Consider the following 27,738-nt stretch of genomic DNA (forward strand, 5'->3'; position numbering starts at 1 on the left):
CTGTAATTATTGCAGAAGATTCAGCACTTCTTGTCAGATCTGTGCCAGGTGTAAGCATTCCTATGGTTTTGGAGCACGCTTCCCCTTAATTTTGCGAGTTAGCGAGACGTGTGGGGGTGTGTGCGTGTGTGTGTGCGTATCGTACTTGAGCACACAACACTAGATTGTCTCTGTGCAAGTTTATGTGAACTCTTCCGCCGTGACCTTTTACATGCTCTTTAATAAAAGTGTGTGTGTGTGTGTGTGTGTGTGTGTGTGTGTGTGTGTGTGTGTGTGTGTGTGTGTGTGTGTGTGTGTGTGTGTGTGTGTGTGATATACAGGCAGACAAAGACCTCATTAGGTCTAGGAGGTGTCCTGTCTAGACAGTGTGATGACAGGACACAGAACCTCTGTTTAATGTTTCCTCCTCCCTCTACTTCCAATTCACCCAGCATACACACACATCACCTGCTCTGCCTCCAGGGATGCACACACACAGTTTCTTAAAGTCAAGCAAAATGTTAAGGACATAGAAGTATTTAAGTGCCTTTTTTTCAATCATTATCAGCCTGCAGTGTGCAGCTTGTTTATCACAGGAATGTTGTGATAGCACTGGAGAGCACCAAGGAAGAAGAAGAAGCTGGAAGCTTTTGTGCTGGCTTGTGTTTGTTTAATATGAGCCATGCCCACAGTTAATAGCCCATGAAGTGTTTTTAAACATGGATTTCATGCTGTTTGTTCCCATGAGCTGACTCATATGAGGCGGTAAAAAATTCCCTATTTTCTTTCATAGTTTTTTATCCGCAAAATGACTATTTCCCTGTCTCTCTGTGTTTAGTGCCAGAGCCAAAAAAGCATCTTGAGGAAACTCACAATTCACTGTATAATTGCCAGTGGAAGAAGACTTTATTTTTTTTTGTGTGTACTAAAACTCTGCTTAACCACTGAATCTGTGTTATAAATCAGGAATAGGATCTCATTTTAGAAAATGGGAATTTTGAGTCCAAGAAAAACTAAAAAAAACCTGATAAATGACATCCTTGAGAGCACTATTCTCTGTCAGGCCAGTAGGGCGTCTTCATCCCTGGTTCTTTTATTTTAGAGTTTAATCTTTCGGTTGCCTCTCTAACACACACACGAGGAAATGCATAATGCCGTCTCAAACCAGATTATTATATTTATATTTGCAGATTATTTTCATACTGTACTGACAGGATTTCTGCTTGGTAGACAGGAAAAACATTGCAGGTAATATAAAAATAAAAGTCTACATAAGTAAAGTGAATGTACTATAACATGCAAAACACCAGCATAGTTTGTAACCTGCTGTAAAAGTACTTGTTTAAAGTAATGATATGCAATTTTGTTTTAGCTGTATGTGAGGTGTTACTGAAGCGCGTGTGTGTGTGTGTGTGTGTGTGTGTGTGTGTGTGTGTGTGTGTGTGTGTGTGTGTGTGTGTGTGTGTGTGTGTGTGTGTGTGTGTGTGTGTGTGTGTGTGTGTGTGTGTGTGTGTCTTTGATGCTGGTTCTCACTCTTCACATGCAGATAAGATAGGCTCTGGCAGTAGCAGAGACACAGAGAGAGATATGGACACCTTTGGACCTTATCACCAGGACCATCACAGTTTGAAGGGGCCATGAAGACACAACACAGGTTAGGGTGAAAGGAATGATGGGAGGAAGTGGAAGGAGAGAGGGGAAATAAGGATTTAAAAGAATTCCATTTTATTCATGTAGAGGGACAATGTCAGCTGTCCCCTGCTAGTACTGGATATAGCCTACAGTTTACTAATTGTTGCGCTCGGTTCACATTTACTTTAAAGTGCAGCCCCATCATGCAGCTGATTGAGATTTTAAATGTTATTCATACAATTAATTCGAAAACTTCAGTCAGTTTATTTCTGTAGTGTTTAAAGGAGTTCGGATAACTTCTCCATGTTGGGTTGCTGTGCGTCATTGCTTGCTGTTTCCAGCTCCATCGTCAGGGGTCGTGCCTCAACTGGGTAACATTAATTCTGCTTCAGCTGAGTCGACACACACCTTGATTATCGGTGTGTGAAGATGTAATCCGTGCTTCATTATAGCAGATTTGTGCCGACTTTTTCAGAGGAGTAAATTGTTGCAAGAAAGCGCAACTATGTAAGCCTTATGACACAGAAGTGTAACTCTTAATTTTAGGGGACATACTCTGTGGGCTACAGGCCTGCTGCAGAGCATTAAAACGCAGCTGGTGAATTAAGTTACAACCCAATAACGGCTACAAAAGTTAAACAAAGATATACACATCTGGGTTTATGATGGAGTCATTATGTCACAGGGACTAAAAGAATTAAACACGAATACGATGAGCACTACTAATGCAAAGTAGACAAACTCGGCGTTTTTATTTAAATAGCAGGCTGTCATTCCGCAGCGAACAAAATATGGAAATATGATGTTAGAGTTGTCCTTGTCTGTAGAGCTCCACCTCTGGCTAAGTGCGCAAGGAGTGGGCGGTTTCAGAACACACATATCCAAACACACACACAGACGCATGCACACGTACACGCGCGCGCACGCATATTATGGACTGCAACCTGCTAATTCCTGTTAGACTCTCATACACAGCCTGTAAGAGTAGGTGACCGTCACCGACACCACTTTAACTATTAAAGGGCGGCTTTTGTCGGTGCGCAGCGTTGGGAAATCGTATATTTTGGAGAGCAAACATATCCGCTTAAAGTAAAATGGCTTGTTTCAGAGGACTTGCTATTCTTTTATTGATGATCTTCGTATCAAACGGTGTCTTTTGACCGACTTACCGGAGCGCTCAGAATAAAGTTTCTCATGGTGCACTTTATCCTGAAGCAGCACCGCGCGCTACGGGAATCAGAAATGAAAGCAGGACCGACACTATTTTGCACATTTCTCTTAAGGAAGTATTTCAGATGGCTTGATTCACGTGTCTTTTCTCGCTTTTGATCTGCGGCTACGACCGATAACCGCGCGCTCGGACGGACTTTGGTGTAGGTTACCATTACGCCTATTTTACATTTGGATAGGCGACTGAAGCTCCAAGCCAGACACACTTGGGACTCCGGAGAGCACAGCGCGACAACACCATGACCAGCTGCTGGCTTGCCTTGGTCGGATTGTGGTGGAGCGCTTATTACTGCATGTTCCTGGTCGCGGGGAGTAATTATTCACTGGATGGAAACAACGAAGTGCACCCGGGTTTCATCCACCGACGGCTGCGAACGCACGAGAAGAGGGAGATGCAGAAGGAGATCCTGTCCATCCTCGGGCTGCCGCACAGACCGAGACCACATCTGTCACACGGAAAGTACAACTCCGCTCCACTTTTCATGTTGGACTTATACAACACCATATCCAGCGAGGAGAAAAGCCAAGTGGAAGGCATCCTGGACCGATATCAGTCCATGCGTACGACCCAGAGTCCTCCTCTGGCCACATACCAAGAAACTGCCTTTCTGAATGATGCAGATATGGTGATGAGCTTCGTTAATCTCGGTAAGTAACTTGAATTTATTTAATTTTTTTCTGCGATTTCTTTGTGCGTAATTGCGCTCCTTTTGAGATTTTATGGAAATTATCAAGTTGTTCGAACGATGAATCACATGGAAAATCTTAATTTGATTTAACCCTTTTTTCGACCCTTTTTGACGCCTTTTTTTTTTTACACAGTTTGTTTTTGCTTTTTCCAACGTTTTAAATTGTTAAATTTTTCTCCGACACATTTTCAGCGCGTATTTCTTTCATCCCATATTTTCTGATATAAAAAAAAATTGAAAACGGGTCAATTTGACCCGAAGTCAACACAAGGGTTAAGGGTGAGCAGGTGTTTGGCACAAGCAAGGTTGAAGTGGAGGGTCGCTAGGAAGAATCGTATCTAACAAAATGTACATTTATGAGGATATGATTTTAAATATGACTAATGAATTAGGCCCCTCCTTATTCCTAAAATACTTTTTACCCCACACATTTGACCCATATTGAAGACACCTGGAGCTCATAGCTGACCCACATTTGAATTTAAACACAGGACAGTAGCGCAACAGGCGCACCGGGACGCACGTTTAGTACTGGATCCTGAGCTAGCTCATTGTATGAACCGCACAGAGCCACATACTGCCTCATGTCCTCTGTGGGTTAGAAAAACTGATGAGGTTTATATTGTTTCGGAGTAATTTATTGTTACACGTCCTCTCTCCGGGTAGATTGGCCCTCCTCGGCTCATTTATAGGAACGAAATTCTGCGGTTAGTCATGCTGTGCAATCTACTTCATGATTTATGTCTTCTCGGGGAAAACAGACCAAGTATCCTCAGCAAACCATCAACCACCACCGCTGGTATTTGTATATAAAGGGCTATTCCTGCCACTGACCTACAGCGCAGCGAGTTGCGGTTTCTGGGCAGTAAAATTGCGTCGCATTGTTTGTGTTACCCAAGCAGATTTGTCTTTAATTAACTCTAGTGACGATAACGAGGGACACTTTAATCATAACGAGTTTGGAACATAAAAGCCAAAAGGCCTTCCTTCCATTAGCAGCTCGAGTGTTTACCGGGAGACTCTAAACAGAGCGCCTGAAGATAAACAGAGGCGCTGCCAGAGTCAGACGCTGCTGGACAAGGAGGCTTAAAATCCAGATTGATTGACATTCTTCTTGGGAACTAAGGGTATTGTCGTGATCCAGCTCATGAGAACAGTGAGAATGTATCACTGCTGAAGAATGTGGTCTCATGGTTTCTTTTTCAGACTTCTTTTGAAACTGGAAGTCCTTTTAAATATTTTACCCCTCACCTTTTATAAACCACTTAATACTCAGTCACTTAGTACCACACATGAAGAAGAGAATCGGGTTTGGAGTAAGAAAAAGCCAATGTTTCTCCACTTATTGGTCCTGTGAGTATTGGTCTTGCAACATGTAGTGATGAAAACCAGATATTCAGACAGAAGGAGGCCGTCGCTTTAGTCTCAAATATCGAAGCCCCTCTGTTGGCTTCTGTGTGGGAGTGTGGTGGTGGCTGCGTGGTGTTTGTGTGTCTGTGGTTTTGGTATTCCTGTGCTGTGTCAGTTTGGGTTTATTCTGTGTTGTTGCACATCTGGCTCTCCACTTTGATTAATCACGTCCTGTGCATCTTTTGACAATTCCCTCAGATTTCTGTGGTGACCGGGGGATTAGGTTGCCATCTCCTCCAGCCGTACACAGAGTCCTAACCGCCCTGGAGGAGGGAAGGCTTCCTCCCTGAATGTGATTGTAATTAATGTCGGACAGGCCAAGGCTTTCCATCTGCTTTGCAAATAAGGCCTTGCACGACTACCGTGTGTCATCGCCATCCGATTAGTTTTTAATGTGTCTCTTGCTCGATTTGGAGCGGTTTGTGAGGAGCGACTTCGGAAGCTATAGTAGAAAGATGCCTGAAACACTCCTGGGTGGTCCTTCTTGTTTCAAAACCGGCCCCAAAATCTGGATATCATGTGTGGCCAAAGTGAAACTACAAATTAGAATCAAGATAAATGAAAGGAAGAAAAGCGAAGAAGCCAAACAATCTGTCTGAAACTGTTTAAAAAATAGGATTAACAGACAGAACCTAAAGCAGATTTATTCATTGAAAGGCACCTTCCCCACCTAATCTGTGTGTGTGTGTGTGTGTGTGTGTGTGTGTGTGTGTGTGTGTGTGTGTGTGTGTGTGTGTGTGTGTGTGTGTGTGTGTGTGTGTGTGTGTGTGTGTGTGTGTGTGTGTGTGTGTGTGTGTGTGTGTGTGTGTGTGTGTGTGTGTGCGTGCGTGCGTGCGTGTGCGTGTGTGAAATCAAAGCAATGAAGACCTTTTTTACATCAGCAAATCCTCCCTGGGTGTAAGAATCTCAGACTTTAAACTGACCCATAGCAAATAAACCGATGACAGTGATTTAAGCTTCCGCGTGAACTGATGTCTTTCGCAGCCAGCTGCGGCAGTAGCACAGATAGAGAGCTCATTTTCAAAGGGGATTCTCCTGGGGTTCGGATAGATTTAGGAGCCCCTGCGTTACATCCAGTCTCAAGTGCTCTCTGCAAACCATATGCCCCCCCCCTGCATGATTCATGTAGACCTCTTGTTCAGTCATCCATTCTCCTTAGCTTTCATCACTTGTTCAGAATGACCCATTGAAAAAACAACAACAGCGGAGCAAGTGGTGGAAAACATCAAATTGTAGGACGAAAAGCATATTTTCCAGCTCCTTTTTAATCTTCATTCAAAAGCACGTTCATCACTGTTTGCCTTGCGGATGTCCTGCTTTCCACTGAGTTAGTTTAGTGAAGTAACACTTGTGTGCTGAATGACTCATGCTGTGTTACACGCTGCTGCTCCGATCATGTCCTAATACGCAGCAGCATCCTTGGGTAATGGCAGTGGTCACTGTTAAAGGTTCCCTGTGGAGTTTTGGACCTCTAGTAGCGCTGTGGAGCTGTTTTTCTATGAATGGCTCCCTGTTTTGTTTATCTCAAGCGTGCAATGCCGTACACATTCCTGTCGAGGGTTTCACACAATTCCACTGATCTACAGGTGGCGGTAATATGCCAAGATATTATGCAGTAATGCACTAGAAGACAGCAAGCTATAAACATCAATGTAAACAATACAGGATTTAAAGTACTTGAAAATCAGCTTTGCAAATATTTTACTATGATGAAGGAAATGCACACAGTGCATTTTTGTGAGCAACACTGAATATAAACATAACCTAAAACTCCACAGGACACCTTTTTTTTTAATTTGAGTTTAGGTTAATTGAATGTAGATTTTAACAGTGGCTTAAACATGCACACACTGACTGTGAACATAACACATTTAATTTGTAAGAGGAAACAGATAATCTTACATTTAAGAACCACAAATGTACTGAAAAGTCCCTCTGAGAAGACTGTGTGTAGTTTTTTTTTTTTTGATCAAATGTTATATTTATTTTTTATATTATAAAAAGAAATAAACAACTACAAACGACAAACAATACACTGAGACAGAGAACGTGTCAGAAAAGAAAAAAAGAAAAGGGGAACAAAGAGGAAAGACGAGAGGGAGACAAAAACAACAAGCAGAAACAGACACACACGTACAGACACAAGACAAGGAACCAAACACGGCTACAATCCAGACTTCACAGCCTTCGCAATGTTCGACTGTGTGTAGTTTTTAAGTACAAATGTGTCTTTTTCCTATTTATATTTTAGGAGAACTCTGGTTAAGACCTATTTAGTTGAAAAGGGATGACCTACCCTTTTTTAGATGCTAATCTCTGGTCACAGACCTTCTATAGATCTCTCACAAGGTAATATATTGTGGAATGAATGGGGAGACACTGACCCGTATTGGTAAGGTGCGTCCCAGTGGGGGAAAAAAAAAGTTTGGTTAATGCTCACCGTGAGGGCTATAATAGCCAGCAGGGGAAAATTTGCTATTCCTATCAGGTTTGGTTTTTGTGGTTGAGCTGTGACCTCGTGGTTATGGTGAGTCAAGGATGCACAGAAATGGCTTTGGTTTCACGGGTCACAGAACAGGAACTCCAAATGTTGTTCCTGTGTCATCTGCATTTAACTGTGATGAGTTTGCTTTGCTGTTGCTCTCCCATGCCAGACAGACCGACAGACCAACAGACAGACAGACAGGTGTGGAGGCCTCTCTGAGCTTGGCTTGGCTCAGTCAGAGCGCAGCCAAAGCTCCCATTGCTTGTTTGCTCTCCCATCCTTTTCTGTTTGTCTGCTGGGTCTTACCAAAAGGAACAAGGTTTTTTAAAGTCAATCTTGTTCTACTTTTCCTACAGCTTTAAATACCATTTCATGGTTAACAGGTGAGCTTGAACCCATCCCCCTGTTTTGTGTTCTAAGGCCCCATTTACACTTGTCATTTCAAGTAGGATGAGTTTTAATAAATGTTTGTTTACACTTAGCCACATATATGTGTCTCCATTAGTCGGAACACAAATCTGATCACATTTGTCTGGAAAGTGAAATCACACATGCCTCCTCCAGTTCAACTATTCTATTAATTTATGCGTTTGTGCACTTGTCTGTCATCATGACTGCTCTCCTTTTCTTCTCCTCTGTGTCTCTACACACCCCATTGCATAGTTGAGCCGTCAGTTAGACCTCTTACCTAAGTCAACAGCCAAGCTTTCTACTAGCCTAACTCCCACACTTTAAAGGCAAACAAGCCAGAAAGCTTTAAGAAGTGGGTTTCCAGGAGATTAACCGGGTCCAGACAGCCCTGGGCTTATTCTGAAATGAAGTGCCCTTATTAAGTGGCTGTTTTCCCTGTCTTATGATGCCTGGCTGCATTTCTCAGCTCCTTAGCCCAGGTAAGCCACTTCCTTTGCTGCGAAACGTGTCCCAAAGCCCCAGCATGATCAAATAATTAGTTGGCTTCGATCAAAGAGTCAGTTGTTTGATGCCGAAGGGAGCTTTGGAAAACTTTCACTAAATCGTCTTGAAACACTTCCTGCCAAGCCTCAGAGACCAGAACAGAACAGAGGACCACCCGTCACTTCACCTCAACTTCGAGCATACCGTAAACAATATTAGCCAGAAGTTAAGCAAGGAATTTGAGATATGCTGCAGTGAAATAAAGGATCTTTTCTGAGACATAAACTTGGCAGTTGAAACCTTCCTGCAATAGTGAGAAAAAATTGACAAACTACAAACCTCCTGTGTTTGTTTTCATCTGTTTACAGTATCAGATAATTCACTGCCGCTACAAGCTCACTTGAACTCACAGTGATGTTCAAGAACGACTCAAGATATACAAATAATTCTGCTTATTGAGTTACAGTGTTTTAAAGTGCTTCCTTTTTCTCATGTTTGGATTGTATTGGTTGTCGAGCTCTTTGGCAAAACACACCGCCGCCTCAAGAAACAAACAGGGTTGATGGGGGAAACATCTCCAGTTGACCCGATTATGTCTTTTCCAGTCCAGCTTTATGTCTGTCATAAAAGACGAGGTGTTACAGGACAACTCTATTGTCCATCTGAGTTTTTGCCACAAACCTTAAAGTGTGTGTGTGTCTCCTGACTGTATTTGACGCAGCTAACCTCTTGCTGTGGGCGTATACATAATTGGAGATGTACACACACGGTTGGTCGACCCTAAGGTCGGCAGATAACCATTTATAAGAGAGCATTCCATTTACACTTGAAGTCTTTTCTGTCACAAACACACACTGCTTTTAACACCCAGCTATGCGCACATACACATCACTCCTCCACCCGCGCGCCCACCCACCCTGATATCTCTCCCTCTCACGCCATAACTCTCTGACTTGACAAGATGGCAGCCGAGATTGGGCCTGAGTGCAGTGATTACACTCCTTGCCGTGTTTGTTCTCTCTGTCCTCATTTCTTTCCCCGTCCAGTCTCATGTCTTCATCGGACATTCCAGTTCGGAGCGATAGTGGCGCGGGATGGAGTAGTGTGGCGAGATAAGGAGGTGAAGTGCACCACACTCGCGGCTGGTGACGATCTATCGAACAGCAGATAACCCTGGCGGAACATCTGATTGTGGCCCGCTGCTCCCATTTATCACCTCTGGCTGCAGGCATGGAGGAATTTGCTGTTTGGTCTGCTGTGCTTCAAGCATCACGGGGCAGAGCTCTACTGTCCTCTCACACATCTGTTTTGTCTACATCCGTCTGTGTCTTTACACATCTTTTTCTCGCTGTCTTGCATCAAATTATTGATGTAAACCTCAGACGGAATCTTGACCATATGCTGTGCAACAAGAAGCAGCTGATCAGAAACAGGTTGATATGATAGTAGCTCATATGAACAGCGCACAATCTATTGGGCTATATGCTCTGTATTAAACATATTGATTATAGTGTTGGTTTCGCTGGAGAGTCTGGTGCTCCAAATGCATGTTTTAAAGGCTTAAAGGCTCTTTTGTTTTAAAAAAAGATTTGTATTCATCATGACTTTTCACTGTGTTCTTTTTGTACCTCTAATGCTCAGTGCATGTTTAGTGATTGTTGTAACCGCTTGTATCGGTCCATGTGAGTGTCTGGGCTTAAAACGAGGAAAGACCACGAGTGTGTTTACTCCTGCATCGCTCTTTCCTGCTAAAAGCACCGTAAAGCTTTCTGCCTTCATCTTGGGTTCAACTGTCTATGAAGTGGCCACGCACAGGAGATCATTAACCTGGAATTAGTGTGTGTGTGTGTGTGTGTGTGTGTGTCTGTGTGTGTGTGTGTGTGTGTGTTTGTGTTAGGCTGTGTTTGTATATACAAAGTTTGTATATGTGAAAGAAAGAGACAAATCACGAAACCGAGAGGCAAAGATGCAAACAAATACGTCTCTTTGTTTTGATTGCTGCATTTTCCCCAGATCTCCGCGTAACTAAAGCCACAAAACCCAGTCTGTTTAAAAGTTGAAAACACTGGCTGCCTGTGTTTGAGTTTAGGTCCATGTGATGAGGTTTGGAGTGACTGTAAGAAGAAGATAGAGGAACATGTGGATGCCATAGGTGGCATTAGTGCAAACTGCATCAAAATCTAGCTGTTAATTCACCACACACATCTGCCCGAACCCGACATTCATCTTCTGTTGTTAAAGACAATATGAATGAGGCATAGCTGGGATTTTCAGGGAGTAGTGACATTATAGTTCAAGTATCACGGTGGGTAACTCCAATACCAAACTACCAATATTTTAAATTAAAAAAAAAAGCATACACAAAGAATTTCACCACTATACTTCTGGTAAAAAATAAATGAAAAAATACTAGGTGCCATTTAAAAAAAAAAAAAAAAAACTTTATGAACTGGTGCCCTGGTTTAAAAACATTTACAGTTCCATAATTCCTTAGTCTATATCAGCGACGATTCATTCATGGGATTAATCCGGTGACAATGGAAGATCTGCCGGATGTCCCTCATTTTTGGCCGGATGTCCCTCACCTTCCGTTTTCTTTGGGTTGCTGTTTTAAACTCCGGTGGATTTGTGAGGACTATGTTTAACTGCTCCTCAGATCTCTGCAGGGTAAATCCAGACAGCTAGCTAGAATATCTGTCCAATCTGAGTTTTCTGTCGCACGACTAAAACAACTTTTGAACGTACACGTTCACCAAAACAAGTTCCTTCCCGAGGCTATTTTGCAGAGGTGCTGTTATTGCGTATGGCGCTTAGTGCCACCCAAAGACAATTGTGATTGGTTTAAACAAATGCCAATAAACCACAGCATGTTATTCTCCCATCCCGGAATGCTGTGTGAACTAGCCAGATCCTCCTCCGAGCGGGGATAGGTCTGGCAATATGAGACTAATAGTTCCTTAAACACTAACACTTCACTCTTCCTTTTCTCTTCATTTTTTTTTTGTTTTTTTTTTAAATGATTATTTTTTGGGCATATTTAGGCCTTTATTGACAGGACAGTTGAAGAAAAGAAAGGGGAGAGAGAGGGGGAACGACATGCAGCAAAGGGCCGCAGGTCGGAGTCCAACCCGGGCCCGCTGCGTCGAGGAGTAAACCTCTATATGGGCGCCCGCTCTACCAACTGAGCTATCCGGGCGCCCTTTAGGATGATTATTATGCGGCGAGTTTATATCTGATGATATTCCATCCGATCGATGTATCAGAGGACCGGTTCGGTGACATTGTTTAATTCTGTATGATGATACATTTGATGTTACTTTACAAAGACATTTTTTAGCAAACACTGGTTGGTATGTCTTTGGAATTTCTGGTCCATCCCGTTGTTAAAGGTTGTGAACCGCTGAACTCCGAAGCGGCGTGTCCTTGTGTGTAAACTCCATCCATTATCATAATGACCCCGTCGTTTGCTTTGCCGTAGAGGCTCGTTCTGGTAATGGAGTTGACCGCGGCCGACAGGAATGGCGTAAATGTCACGGTAAACATTCCCGCTGTCACATTCTTTTGTGAAGCCACCGGGAAGCCCGCAGGGATTTATCGCTAGTAAATAAAAAAAGCAGAGGAAGAGCGAGAAAGAAGGGAAGAAAGGAAAGGGGGAAAAAAAGGCACACCCAGAAGGATGCTTGAGGGGTGAGAAGCTCGGGGAAAGATGAAAGGTGATTTAAAGTCTTTGGAGACCTTGAGGGAGCAGAGGAAGGAGGGTGTGATTGTGTGTCTGTTCTGGTAGCCACATATACACATTTCTGTGTACACAAGTCTCTTTGTGAAGCTATTTTGTAGTCAGAACAAGTTGAACTATGATGGAAATCCTTTTTTAGCCATGCTAGCAGCATGTCATACAGTCTGTCCAACACTGGTCCAGACTAAAATATCTCATCAACAACTGGATGGATTGCCATGAAATTTTATACAGACATTCATGGTTCCCTAATGGATGGATCCTCCAGACTTTGATGATCCCCTGACCATTCCTCTAGCACCACCATGACATCGACATATTCAGCTTTTAACTAAATGTCTTGACTAACGAGCACAGCCTCACAGAGTTGCTAGCATTGCACGTTTTGTTCATTGCTGTTAGCATAAGGACATGGCTTTAAGGTTAATGTTAGACCTGTAAAAAGAGAGCAAGACTATTTTCTGTCTCTGTCAAATGTGAGCTGTCTTGTGGCTGCATTCTGGTCCAGTGATTTTTGGTTTTACAAATATTTTAACAGTCAGCTAATATTAAAGTCTATTGCACCTGTAATGGAAATAAATATTCTTTGGCCAGTTATTCTTATTGTTGTTATTAGAAAAATACACCACTATTAAAAACAATGGCCCCAGAAACCGAAGGTAGAGCAACAATAGCTGTTCACTTGACAGTGATAAGTGTGTTAGGGTGGAGTTTTCCTCAAAGGTCAGGGTCAAGGGTTAGGAAGTGAATGTACGTCCTTACAAGTCCACAAATACAGACATACGTGACTTGGCTTGTGTGTGTCTGCGCTGATAATTTGAGTGTATTTGCACACCTGGTTATACAAGAAGTCTTCATCAAATACCGGTGTCGCAAAGAAAGCTGCACCCCTCGGCCCCTCACATGTTCCCAGGCTGGTCATCTCTCTAAAGAGGACGTGCCTGAAAAAACAACTGTAGGTCCACAGTGAGAAAAAGGCCCCATGTGAGCGCAGATGCTCCTGACCCTCCCGAGCAAGTAGCCTCCCTTTCAACCGCGCTGCCACTGACAAATTTACGAGCCCTAGGCTGACCCGTGGGCTGACTTTCCAAACATGAAACTGACAGGAAAACAGTCGGAGACGGTAGGGATGGAGTGAGGCAGGGTGTAAGAGAGATATGAGAAAAAGAGCACAGAGGAGGAAGAGTGGCAAGACATGTATATGCTGTGTTTTCAGCGAATAATGAGTGTGTCATTCTTTCGACTTGCTCCACGTATAAAAAATGTGTAGGATTTCATTTCTGCTTTCCTAATTCAATTTAGGCCTCTAAACACATGCATCATCAGAGAAAGTAAAGTATGTCAGAAGAAAGTACAAAAAGGAGAGTATTGAAAGATAATAAAACTGTAAATACAGAAAAGTAGGATAAAGGACAATCAGGTGAGAAAAAAAGTAAGATGAAGAAAGATGGTTTTATTCGTACGTCAGTGGGTACAACCATACACTGATATCTCCAGAGGTTAGGGGGTTGACTCCCAAAGAGGCCACCCATAACAAAAATGTATCCTCTCCTAGTGCCGTGAGGCTTTCTTGATAAAAGGATCTTATCACTAAGGATGTGCAGGGGAAACTCTGCCCAGTCTTTCCTCCAGTATGGACACTTTCCACACCTCCTGGATACCTTATCTTTAGTGTTTAAAAGTCCAGTATGAATCCTTGTCCAAGAGGAAGTCTCACATTTTAGCGCATCTCACTGTTGGTGCCTTTTTTTTTTTTCACATACTGTACAATATGGTCAGTATGTTCAGAAAATTTTTCTCGTAATACACACATACTGTATATACTGTCTAAGACTAGCCGATGTCCAAGCCCAGCTGGTATTGTGTACACTTTGAGAGGAACGTAAGAACTCTGACATTCATCTAATAATCTGGAACACGTAATGAATATTTTTAATAACTTCTCCCTCTCTTCTTGTCATATTATAAACAGTTGAATGTCTCTGCCTTTGTGGTGGACAGACGGATATCTCTCGCTCCAAGTATCGTGTGATCACATTGAGGCGGTAATCTAGATCTGAGCTATTCAGGTTGTTTATGTCTGTTGCTGTTTTGCTGCTTTCATGTATCAACTGAAATTAAACCTGACTGATAAAAGTGTGCCTTCTGGTGAATCATAATGTCAAAGTCCAGATTCTTGTGTGTGTGTGTGTGTGTGTGTGTGTGTGAGAGAGAGAGAGAGAGAGAGAGAGAGAGAGAGAGAGAGAGAGAGATTTGGGATAGTATCATATTTAAAAGATATTGCCAGATTATTACAAGTTGGGTCTTTGTAGTTTTGGCCATAATTATCTGGAATAACACCATTGTACTCACTAAATCAATTTCTGAGATCATGGAACATCGCTAAAAAGAGGTGAGTAACACAAGTGGTCAGATGATCAAACAGGTTGTAAATAAACTCCCATGTCAGCAAAAATTACTTGGAAGAGAAAACAAAGGCCACTTGAAAAATTATTACCAAAACTGTCCCATTTTTAAACATCCATCACGGTTTTCAGACTTCCTGGTTTAACTTTGATCTACCACTCTTTTTCTGTGCAATGAGGGATCATCACCATTATTTTGGGTGCACTCTCTTTTACCTCCAAAAAATGTGGTTTAGCACTTCTGGCTGAACTGTTGGCTTGTTTACTACCTGTCTGATCAAGTTGTAATGAACCAGAATTATCATCTTACATGGACATCATTCACTGTTCTAATCTTTGATTTTGACAGATTATAACATTAAAACAACGCCTGGATAGAAATAAATCTATACTCAAGTAGATTACTTATTTCCCTCTTTAATGAATGTGGTTTGTACCAATGCTGCAACCTTCCCCACCTGTTTTTAAATACATTGGGCATTTACAGAAAAGTGTTTAGAGAACAGTTCCCTCTGGGGCCCCCCATACTAAAATAACAGATCGTTTTGAAAGGTTTGGATGTGTGTTTCTGGCTTTTGCCAAAAACTTGAACAAGAAGAAGAAAGCTTAAGTTCTCTACACTTTTATCTCACCAGTATTGTGTTGACATTGTGGACGGATGTTTTATTAGAAACATCGATTGTGTTTTTCCTGATTTTCCTTAAGGCCCACCTGCTTTTTGAATATCCAGGTATCTGGTTACCGTCGCTGTTTGTGGCGCTGCGCCTGTGTGTAAAACAAGCAGTAGGTCTTACATGTAAGTCAGCCCAGGGGGGAGATTGAGGCTGGCCCAGACTGATTTATCAGTGGATCATATGCTCTGCCTTTAAGCCGCTGAAATGCGTTGTGGTCACCGCAGGCTTTCCAAAGGGAATCGCACTGTGGCTCGGCTGTCTTCATGACCGAGAGGGTGGAGGGGAAAGGAAGGCAAACGGAGAGGTGAGGATAGGGAGATATAGCTGTGCTGAGAAAGAAGAGAAATGTGGTGTTCATAGTGAGAGGGAGGGAAAATAGAGTACCAAACAGCATCACAGATTAAGCTGGCCTTCTACCTCTATTCTATGGAATGCAAAGCCACCAATATTTTGACTTCTCCTTTGGAAACAGCTGCGTTTTCCTTTTTCAAAGATATTTTTTCCTTATTTATCGGATCCCTCAGGAGAGATTCATCTCCTGGCCCTGACACCGGCTTCCTCCTCTAAATCTGGGACCAGACCGGCCTAGCTTAGACATACACACACACACACACACGTGCACACACGCACACTCACGCACTCACACAAATGCACACCTGCTGCCCAAAAGCAGAAACTATCCACAGATCACTATAGCAGGCCTCTTTACTGCCTGTACTGCTGCACGTTGATAGAGGCACATGGACACATATACGAGCCATTGAGCATATAAAGGCACACACATATAGGCAACACCTACCGATAAATCAACCCCAAAAATAACGAATAAGCAGCCCACATAGTATACCTGCTAAGACTACCACACACACCAACACATCCCTGTGTGATCAGTCTTCAGATTTTTCACACAAAGCCTGACAACAATAAAACAGGATTCCATCATCCTTGTATTGACACAGCATGAATAAAATGAGGCCTGGTAAATTTAAAACCCGCAGAAATGTTTTGTTTTGCTCAAATTGGACTCCCATCAAAAACCATGGGAGTACATCTCGGTTTACGGAATATTCACTTAGCGCTGAATGGTGACCAATCTCTAAAGCAGCCGAGGGAGCAGTTTCTGAGAGCGTCTGTTTGGTCATGACCCAAGAGGAAAGCGGTAAGTAGCCATCATCAGTCATATAAATCGCAGAGGAAATGGAGCCGAACATCAAAGACAGAGAATATCGCAGGAACAGTATCTGAGGTTTCTGTTTTCAACCGATCAGACACCCTGGATGTCATGGTCACTGATTTCCCCAATAAATACTTACTTTAATGGCATCTTTTATGCAACTATTATGGATCCACCTGTTGTCCTACATTTTTGGGATTTCATTTTTTTGAACAAGCAACAGTCAAATGTCACTTTATTTTCAAAAGTCGCTGATAGATTTGCAACATCTATTTTATGGCAGAGAATCATAGACCCAGACAAACCTTCCTCTTCTGGCTACCCAAATGTTTTTTTCCCCTGTATCATATAGCAACCAAAGGACAGCAAATCCGGACAATCTGACCAACTCTTGACAATGTATCTTTTAGTGTGCAGTGTACTGTGAGATTAATGATTCTGGTTAAGATTGTTGTTAGTCACATACGTTAGACAGTAAAATGTTTTGTTTATGACTGCGGTGTTTGGTTGCGTTTATTTGATTGTTTGTGTCCAAATGAAACAGCCAGTAGTATTTCTGCCAAATCGTCCCCCAAAGAAAACAAAATGTTAGAAAAGGAACAAAATGGACTTGTGCACCAAACCAGCTGAAATCTTTAATACAAAAAGCCCCACAAGCAGCATGAGTCCATTCAATTTTCAAATTGAAAGTGCGCCTTCATTCTGTGACCAAAATGGCAGGACTAAAACCTTATTTTTGTCTGTCGCTGAAGGATGGTAAAGACTAGAAATAACTAATTACATTTGCTCCTCTCACAGTAATTGTGTAGTTTTTTACTAAACTTGGACGGGTGACATAGTCTTTCCACTACTGAGGATTCGAGAAGTCCTCTGGCTCTTCCTTCCACTAGACCCAAGTCCTGTGTGAAGACGGCCAATCTAAGTCAGCGAAGTATAGGCCACCATTAGTCTGACCAAACGCTGTTGTGACAGCTGCTCTACTGTAGAATTACATTTTTATTAACCTCCCATAAAGTGGAAAAAAAATATGCAGTGTTTTTTTTCCAGCTCATTTCTTTCCTGATTTCATGGAATTTCCTTATGAATGTGAAAAAGATGTTGCACCGTCTTTTGTTGACAGCTCATTGGCTCAAATTGGTGTCCAATGAAATGAACACTTGTTTTTACAGTGGCTTTTGGGGAAATTGCAACTGGCCATTAGCGTCAATGAGTGTTTCTCTGTGGCCATTTAGACTTGTAAGTGTTCAGGCAGACACACATGCTGTATGAAGATTGATTATAGACATGGGTGTAAAGGTTGACTATGTACATGCACTCACAAGGCCACACACACACACACACGTCTTGTTAATCCTGTGAGGGCCCTCATCCTTAACTGCAAACTTGGGTCTAACGAAATTTTCAAAATGCACGATGCAATTGCAACATAAGATCTTACCATGTTTCACTAGTCCCTGCAGGACTTAGAAATGTATCTGCAATTTACAAGTAACAATCAAAACCTGAACTTTTACAGATTTATGAGGTTTTGGCATTTGGTACTTTTTGCATTTCCACTCTTTGTTTTTTTCCGAACTGGGATGCTCGGAAATACAAAAGGACTGTGGCCACAGTGCATCAAATCACTTAGTTTGTTCTTTGTGGTTTGCTAGTTGTGAATAATGATGTTATTAATTTATATAATATTCCAAATATTTGCCTTGTACTTCTTTGTTATGGAGTGCATCCCTGATTAGTTACCTTATGTTACCTTACCCCTCCCTCACCCTATGTTACCTTACCTGCCTTTGTTAGTGACCTTATGTTATGTTGCTATTACCTTATGTTACCTTATGTTACAGAACATTAATGTTTTGCAAAAGAAGTGTAACAAGAATAGAAAACACAAACATTCACATACCCTTGTTGTTTATATTCCCCCTGCTGTCAAGTTAGTGGGTCCACATCTTAATCCTAAATAATAGCGCTTGAAGAGATGGAATCAAATCTCCTACTGAAACACAGGTATGACACATCCAGCTACCTGGAGGCCAACTGGAGACTCAGCAGAGAGCTGATGACTGCTACTACTCAGCTGTCAGTCTATCGATGGAAAAAAACTGATACTACACAGTCCAACAGTCATACCTTGGATATCTATCTGTTAGCAAAGCCCCTGCAGATGACCAATTACAGCAAATTATCTGCCTACCTTTGGGGTTAGACACACACACACACACACACTGCTCACACACTGCTCACTAGCTAAAAATCTCAAAACGACAAAAGATAGATGTGTATCCAGACTTAATTCTTACAATCATCTTGTAAGGAATGCAGCACAGTGGTGATAGAGCTTGGGGTGGTGGAAACAAAAATCTGATTCTCTTCCTCTATTGATGTGTGTGAGTTTGTGTATTTGTGTGTGTCCTGGGACAGCACGCCTGACATTATGTGTCATGGTTTTGGATGGGTCTTTAGAAAAACCAAAATGGGTTTTTAAGGATTATATGGAGGACGATGACTGTAGAAAAATGTGATTACATGGTTCAAATGGGGCCTTTGTTCCTGGGGATGCCTGTCTAGTGAGGTCATTATGTACTTTAACCTGTGGGAGGTAATGGAAGAAGAGCAGGCTGGATATTCATGTCATTGATGAATATGTGTGTCTCTGTGAAAAAGGAGAAAATGCAGCCTAAATTGTTAGGCTCTCAGGAGGTGCTTTATTAGTTTGTGCTATTTGCACTTGGATAATGTTTTACAGTCGTAGTGCCTTGCTGCCTGTTTATACTCAGTAACAGACAGTGCAAATGAAATGTGAATTTGGAATTTCAATGCCACTCCTGCTTTACATAGTCATTGAAAACTCCTGTGATCTAGCTGTCAAATTGTAATTACAAAAAGTGTTAAAGTGCTTCCAAGTGGGGACACTTAGTGAATTTCAGGAAAATAAGTGAAAGAAAATACATCAGTTGAGCACTTGAATCTAAATTTCATTTCATTGGATGCAAATGTCTTTTGCCATGTCCATCTAGAGACATTCATGTGCAGTCCATGAGGTTACATCAACACCGCAAACTGCACAATTTGATTTATTGCTGTGATTTGCTTCAGTAGGTCATTGATATTATGTTTCCAATTTGGCAAATAACCAGTCACAAAAACGAATCACTGTTTTTGTGGCAAAACTGACTGAAATTGTGGAAATTGTTATTTAAACTTAAGATAGTACTAACTTTACAAGTGCTTGGCCTGCTGAGCATGAAGCAAATGTCTTGGCTGTCTGTCAGGAACACATAATAATAATAATTAGTAATTTTTTGCTGGACACTGGGAGAAAAGCTGTCGTTTTGCTGTTCTGTGTTTGCTAATGGGGCTTGACAGCCCGCAAAAGGGCTGGTCTCACTGCCTCATGTCCTGGCTATGGACTGCTGCTCCTGCCTGGCCTTGAGTTCTCACACCACTGACCTCTGGGACTGTGTGTGCATCACAAAGTGTGGGGAATGTGACTGTAAGCCCCTCCATCCTCTCTTTCTCACATGTGTGGGATCCTGCAAGTGTATCTTTTCATTCTTCGCTTTGATATTTACATCTGTATCTTTGCATATGCCAGAGCCCATGTGCGTGTAACTACCCTGCATGCATGTGTGTAAGCCTTTTATGAAATTTCTAGAGGTGTGTGTGTGTATTTGTGTGCCTACATGCATTGGACATAAACTCTCGCACTTGCAAGTGGCCCTTGGCTGGTCCTGTGGCGCTCAGTGTGACGGCTTTGATGCTGGGTCAGAGGAGAAGATCAGAGCACAGGATGAGTCTCCAAAGACACAACCAAACACACACCCTTGCTCAAAGTTAATGATGACTCCCAGTGGTCCGTACCTCGACCCCAGGAGCTGCCCTGCCAGCTGCCTGACTACAAAGAGCCAGAATTCTCAGCAGAAGGCAGAAACAGCTCCTGGTGGCAGCCAAGCATAGTGGCAACACAGGCAGCTCACACCACTGCGGTGTATGTGAATGTGTGTGTGTATTGTAAGCTGCAAGTATCCATCTGCTTTGCAAAACTCAACAGCTGTCTCTGTGTTTTATCTTTCCATGCTACATTGATGCCAAAGGTTAAAGAGTTTGAAGCATGAAATCTGGCATGAGCCTCTTCAGAAAGACTGCTGTTTACAACATAAAGATTTCCACTTAATGAGAAGTTCCGATCGCCGAAGAGTTGTGATTGTATCAACTGCATAAGTTCCCTGTGAAAGTCAATTTGACAAGGCCAAACCTTTAATTAGATGGGACGTTGGAGGAATTAAAGATTAATGGAAGATGAGGACATATCTGACCTATCATCAGAAACCATCAAGTCTGAGAGAAAAAACAGACAGGTTATTGGCTTTAATTACATAAACACAGATGGATTCTTCTCATGCCTTGGACATCCAGAACATTTTTGATTGGTTTAGCCATCCGCAAAGTCTTTAACAATGTTGACATTTTCTTGGTGTGCAAATATTTAATTGAAGGGTGTTTGTGAAAATGTCTTTTTATTCTTTCACTTCCCTCATTCACTCATTTTCTCTCTCTCTCTCTCTCTCTCTCATAGCCTCTCTTTCAGTGTGATGCATTATAGGTCAGAGGAAATAATAAATTACAGATTTAATTAGAAAGCAGAGATTTTTATGAGGGTCTTCAGGATCCAGTTTTGGCATGCTCCATGCATAAAAAACCCTCAGAAAGCATGATTATTGAGGAGATACTGGAATCGTTGCTGTACTGAAGAGAAAACTCAGCTTGTTTTACAGCTACACTGGCTTCTTGTTCTCATGTTAGTTCAACAAGGTCAGTGGTTCCGACTGCAATTATCCTATTTCTTCCAGGAGAAGAAAGTGGAAAGCCTAAAACCAAACATTGCCTGCAAGGACAGTAAGCAAGAGTATTGAGATATCTTTTAAATCATACTTAAACTGTACCTGTCTTACAAAGTAAATGTCAACATCCACTCTTTCCTGTTGGGAGGAAGATGAAGAGTAAACCCTGAGTTGTGTGGTCTATATACACAACGTTCCACTTCCGGGATGGCTCTCGTTTGGCTTGGAAATTCCGCCTGATGTAACTCTTTTCAGGCGGATGTCCGTTACCTTCCGCTTTCTTTGTGTTGTAATTTTAAACTCCGGTCAATTTATGAGGACTATGGTTAACCTTTTCTCAGATCTCTGCAGGGTAAATCCAGACAGCTAGCTAGACTATCTGTGCATTCTGAGTTTTATGTTGCACGACTTAAACAACCTTTGAACGTACACACGTTCCACCAAAAAAGTTCCTTCCCGAGTCTGTTCTGCAGCGGCACCGTGGCTCCGCTCGGCGCTTAGCACCGCCCATGATGATTGGTATTGGTTTAAAGACATGCCAATAAACCAGTGCACGTTTTTCTCCCATCCTGGAATGCTGTATGGACTAGCCAGACCCTCCTCTGCAGCGCTGTGGAGGAAGGTCTGCCTATAGGAGATTATGTGGTGCATTATGGGATAGAGCTGGGAGGAACAAAGATTGAGGAGGGTGTGGCTAACAGGTATTTATCCTGGCTAGATAAATCAGCCCTGTATCCATCCAAATGCACATTATTATTTACATGTAATGCTAATCTTAAGTACCAACGCTTGAAGTGGTGTATTATTCTGAAAAAATAAGGTTGGGAGGTTACAAACTTGCAATTAACATTCAAGTTAATTGTTAAGTTTATTATTAAGAATAACCACGGTCTTTTCCTAATTTTATACATACTGTAATTGCCATGATATTGTTGAAAGCGAGAGTTTTAGAAATGTTAGCACTGATTGTAATCCTGGGTTTTTCAGAATCATCCTATAACTACAATCTTTTCTGGCGATAGGGTTAAAAAAACATTGTGACGACTGTGCACAACGCTTTTTCAACTGCTGCTTTCAACAGTTCCCTCTAAGCTTATGCAAGGCATTTAATGCTCCAGTAGTTGTTCCCTGAATCTCACTAAATATGTACTTCAGCAAAGTAAGGTGCTGTGTGCCGGGAAATTTCCCCAAGCAATCCATTAGCCTGCTACATCACCTGGTACTCAACAGACCCATTCCACTCGCCTATGATGGTGTCTTTAAAGCAACTGACTCAGGAGAATCTTGGGACATGAAAGGAAATTGAAGACACCACTATCCTGTAAAAGTCACTAGTTGTGGCTACCCTGGCAACTCTTCAGCAAAAGCTGCATCATCTTGCTTGTTTCGTCTTGAATGTTTTGTGGCACAAAATACCATAGAACTGGTTCAGCATGCTACAGTCTGAGGTGGAGGGATTTGCATGTGTTTTATATGTCTGCAACTGCAGAAGGATGAAACAACCCTGTTTAAATTGGCAGTATGAACCAAATCTCTGTCTGTCATCAAACTGGTACCTAGTAAAATCTTACTGACATATAATAAGCGCTACCTTAAGACTATTATCTGGGTCACAGGTGCTCTGTTCGCTCTAATCTACACTGCAGCACGGGATACCACAGGAAAGTCTACAACACTAGAACCATTAAAAAATATTCAGAAGATGCACTTTTAAAAAAAAAAAAAGATTGTGGACCAAAACTTTCCCTTTAGTTAATTTTACCGACTGAGTGTTGATGAAGGGCGAAAAAGTATTTTGGTGAGAGAAGGTGGTTGTTGGTTGTTTTGCCATGTGGTTGTGGGACGTGCGAAAGAAAGCAGGAGGGATTTGACGCAGGCGGTTGTTCGCCAGCTGTCCCTCTGAGGGATTGGCTGGACAGCATTAGGAGTGTGAGCTAAATCGCTGACCACTGACCACAGACAAGGCAGCCTGTCAACCACCCCAGGGCCTCTCCTGCACAGTCTTGCTGTTTCTGCTTCACATGGAAGAACACTGCTGTTCTCCTCCACTAAACTACCTCTGTAGTTTATTTCCTTCTTATGTTTTAAAATGTGTCTGTCTTCCTTCCTTCCTTTTTCTACTTATAGATTTGATCCCACTCATCTCTCTTCTTTTTCTGGTACCTAATACCTACCTAACTTGGGGATTGCATCCTCACAAACTATCAATGTGTTTTAACATGTTATACCGGTAGTTGCTCATCTTTATTTTTACTCCAGAGGTTGTGGTTATCAATCACTGTCAGATTCATTTTCGTCTCTTCTTCTTCTATCTCGTATTTGTCTCAACCGCCCGCCTCTCCCTGCACATTGTCTATCTTTCAGCACCTTTTCCCTTTTTACTTCCTCTGCTTCTTAAAGGGACATGCATCACAGTTTATAAAAAGCCAAACTGTCACACTGAAGTTCCAGTCTGTCTGATTTCCATTCTTCCAAGGCTGCTTTGTAGAGGATTGACTTTATATTATATTATATATTTTTATATATATACATAGCAAAAGATCCCGTATGTGTGTGTGTGTGTTGTGGGGAGGGGGTGCCATAGTACGTACAGCAGCGGGGAGGGTACAGCAGCGCCAGATGTTGCGCAGGTTAAAACGAGAATCTGCAAATTGTCCATCTCACTTTCCACCTGTCACTAACTGTCTCCATCTCTCATCCTTTCTGTCTCTTTAGCCCTCTGTTTTTGTCCCTTAGGTCTCTCTCTATCTTCCTCTTCGTGACAACTGACTTTGTCTTTCTTTGTCTGGTCTTGTCATCTCATCCACTTCTCCCACATTCTCTTCTACTGTGTTTGACATACCCATTATACTTTTCTGTTTCCATTCAAATAATCCAACTTGATACATCATTCGCAAAAAACGTTCTCCCCTTCCCCATGTTATTATTTCTTCCTCTTCCTGGTTTCTCTTATTGTTTTTCTTTCACTACCATTCATTCGTCTTTCTCTACCCATATCACTATTCAAGCATTTATTCCCCTGCCCTCTCTTTCTTTTGTGTCTTTCTCTTTCTCGTAGCAGATGAAATCACCCATAGTGTTTAGGTGAATCATCAGAAAAATTCCCCGCTATTGTAATGTTTTCTGGTTAACCTCTTTGTGTTCAAGTGAATGAGAATGAAAGAAAAACATGAAACTTTGTTTATTTGTGATAGTGTGTATTTCCCATGAACTGGTGACCAAAGATGGCAGTATGGTAATAAAATAAAGCCATGAAATACACCTACAGATTAGTATTCACACACATAACACATAAACACTGCACTTTCCATCGAGCACTGTTTGCACCAATTCACTAATATAATCACTCTTTCCCCATCTTTAGAATCACTCTGAATGAATTCCTCTCTGAATCATCCAAATCCCTTTTCCCTTCTGTGTGTTCCTGTCTCAAAGCTCACGTCATGGTAGATTAGCACCGAGGTTAGGCTCCCTGTACACGTCGTGTGAAGACTTCCCTTTGATTTTAGATGCAAAACCTCAGTGGATTTCAATCGACTTTCAAGCCGAGAAGGTGGAGAAGCAGCTGGGATGCTACTTAGCCGCTAACGCTGTAGCTGCTAGGCCGCATCGCAGATGAATGCAGTGATAATGTGAGACTGTGGCTGTCTTCATATTTAAGTTTTAATTAGCATTTATTTAGTTTTAAATGTCTTCCTCTGGGCGCTGCTTAAAACGACTCCCCCTCTCTGAGATAATAAAAGAAAAAGATTGAGTTAAAGGTGTACAGGCTGGTGAGTTGTTGAATGAGCTCAGGAGTGCCTTGAGATTTCTTTCATATGTGAGGAAAAAATGTTAAAAGTAATCCTGAGTCCTGTGAATTTCATTAAAGCCTAATGAAATCAGTGGATACGTTTTCCCCCTCACTGAAAACAGTTTTCGTATTGGCCAGAATGTCTTTCACTTCTCTTGATGATTGATGATTGTAGTAGATTTTGTAGCATTTTTGCACAAAATACAAAGTATAAGAAGCTGAAGACCAGGCTGTTAACACCCTTGCTGCTTCACTGGAGATGCTTACTGAAAAACCAAGGCTGTACTGAATAACTCCCAGTCGGTGTATGTGTAATTTTAAGAACTCATAGGAGTGTCCTAATGCTGTGTTTACATCATAAAATAGTTATTATGAGTAGCCTAGTAAGGTCAGCTTACTGGTTGTAATTCCAAGTCACACAATTTGTGAATTTCTCTCCCAGTTGGGGAAAAGAACAACAAACTCACGGTCTGACTTCTGAATGAAATTCAGAAGTCAGAAGCGATTTTGTATGTGTTCTTCCATGAAGTGGGGGGACTTGTGAGTGGCAGATTAAAAAATGAATTGTCAAAATCAAAGCAACAGAGGCAGAGATTTACTGATTTTTAGTCCCTAATATGGGTCAAGATCCAAACACACTGGATGCTACATTTCCCATAATGCAACCAATAGCATATTTTCATTACAACCTCCCTAACAAATAACAAATCTGATACAGATTTGCAATGCTCAGAGTACCAGTACTGTCAGGTGCATGATCTTTTTTACACTAAACATGCAGTGCATTGCAGCAGATGTAATACATATTTGACACGTGAAACTCCTCATGACCTTCTCACCACCTACAGTCAGTTTATCAAAGAATTTTTGTGCCAGAAAAGTCAGTAGATTCTTAAATAGGGAATATACAATTTCAAGCTGCTGGTCTTTAAGGCCAGGGCTGTTGAAGGGAGTGTTGTAAAGTCATTTAGAGTACCATGACCTTGGCTTAAAGCCCCCACACACCGACACACAAGCTTAGCTGATCTATCTTCCCTTCAACACAAGACCAGAACCGTTATCACACACAGTTACTGCGGTGTGTGTGTGTGTGTGTGTGTGTGTGGTTTGTGGAGTACGATGATGAAATGGTCACTGTCATATCTGATAGAAGTCTTAGTGACGGTGATGTGTTGTTGATTTCCTTTGCTTCAAAGGAAAGCATTTGAAGTACAGAGAGGCAGAACCTCTGACGTAAACTGAGAGGCTTCAATTATTGTAATTTGTTTTGACCAAGTCACAGCAATATGCTTTAGGATTGGACTTGACTGATTTCCCTCAGAATTGCCATGAAGCTAGAAAGACATGCCTTCCCCCTCCCTGTCCTTTTCTGCTCAGTTTCTTACTTAAGTTCAGCATTTATGTAACTTGGAACTGTCTGGGGATGAGGGGAGCTTTGACCTTCCTGGGTGTGGGTACAAGGTGGGGCTGGCACTTTTGGGAGAGCCTGATTGGTTCCAGTGTTCTCACATCAACACAATTTTCTCTTCGGCTATAACTTGGGGAATAAAATGTGTCATTGGTCCATTTTGGGTGGGTCCTCACATCATAAAATTACCAGAAAGTTTTAACAAGCCTGGCTCGGGTACAAAACCAAATTCTTCTTACCAAAGCTTTGCACTATAAACATATCCAAATGAATCTTCAAAATAAAATATCTGTTTTAAATAAAGCAAATAGATTTGGCTTCATACACATCCCCTTTACTTTTTTTGATTACCTCAGATATGTAGGCCTACCGTCTTAAATATGTCTTAAACTGCTGGACCAAACTAATTATGAAACCATAATTAGTACATTTTACTGTCCAATTACTCCATAATGTTTCTAGAGGACAGCCTGCTGTCATTTGTTAAGCCAGGAAGTATCTTCATATTAGCTCTCAATTTTCAAATAATCGTTTTGGAAAATGTCAAACTATTGCTTCTACTAAACTAACCGGATTAGCTTTGTCTGGCTATCTTAATCTGTCGCATAACCCCCATTATGTGCAGCAACTTGACTTTTTACAGGCTAAAAGTGCCAAAGATTGCGTTGTCCCCGTTGCAGTCTTTATGCTAAGCTAAGCTAACCGGTTCCTGGCTGTAGCTTCATAGTCTCATTTGTGGTGCAGAGAATATATTCCCATGAAGATCCATTTCCAAAGAAAAAAGAGCCGGAACATGGACAACCAATAAACCAGTGCGGAGGTGACAAGTGTGTGCGGGAATTTTCTTTTTTCTATGGAAGCAGTATAAATCTTCTCATTTAATTCCCAAAATGCCAAACTATTATTTTAACTAAAACCCTGCAGGCTGAAATGGCTGTAGCACTAATAGTAGGACAGATGCGTTTGGTCCCACTGCAGGTGAAAAATGAAGATGGTAGTATACATCCAGCTCTGGTTCCCAGAGTCTGCACTTCCAGTCTGTAGTGGTGAAACTGTTTATCCTCGCTGCACTGAGTGAAAACTAGAGTGGAGATGATGATAGAGTGTATGTAGTGTATAGCATACATTACTAAGTATTTAAATCAGTACGAGTGTAATGGAGTAAGAATAGTAAGTGTGTTGATGTGCGTTTTGGGTACTCGAGCAATTATGTTATTAGATTTTTGTGTGTTTTGCAGAATATAGCACATTTTTTAGGCTTAGCATTTACAGTTTATTTCTGTACACAACCTTCTAATTGCACTCGACATGTCCCTCTTTATTCATTTCCCTCTTCTCACTCTGTGTGTCCGTCGACAAACTGACTCTGCTGGCTCTTTGCTGTGGGAGAA

The 27,738-nt window shown here is 41.8% G+C and overlaps 2 protein-coding genes across 3 annotated transcripts in view; both read left to right on the forward strand.

Annotated features, from left to right (window-relative positions):
- zgc:101569 (uncharacterized protein LOC449822 homolog) overlaps nt 1-27,738 on the forward strand; it is a 46,601-nt gene that overhangs the window by 17,530 nt on the left and 1,333 nt on the right. The window contains exon 8 of one of the 2 annotated variants that reach the window (XR_005637949.1): nt 1,526-1,633. The gene's annotated coding sequence lies outside the window, so the exon portion shown is untranslated. Of the gene's footprint in view, nt 1-320; nt 540-1,525; nt 1,634-27,738 lie in introns of those variants that run through there. The other variant, XM_039789597.1, reaches the window with a different exon arrangement.
- bmp6 (bone morphogenetic protein 6) overlaps nt 1,941-27,738 on the forward strand; it is a 46,200-nt gene continuing 20,402 nt past the window's right edge. The window contains exon 1 of the mRNA XM_039789593.1: nt 1,941-3,489. Coding sequence (XP_039645527.1) covers nt 3,081-3,489 — 409 coding nt within the window. The 5' untranslated portion in view covers nt 1,941-3,080. The remainder of the gene's footprint in view (nt 3,490-27,738) is intronic.

Source organism: Perca fluviatilis, chromosome 22, assembly GCF_010015445.1.
Source record: "Perca fluviatilis chromosome 22, GENO_Pfluv_1.0, whole genome shotgun sequence".
In the NCBI taxonomy this organism is placed as follows: domain Eukaryota; kingdom Metazoa; phylum Chordata; class Actinopteri; order Perciformes; family Percidae; genus Perca; species Perca fluviatilis.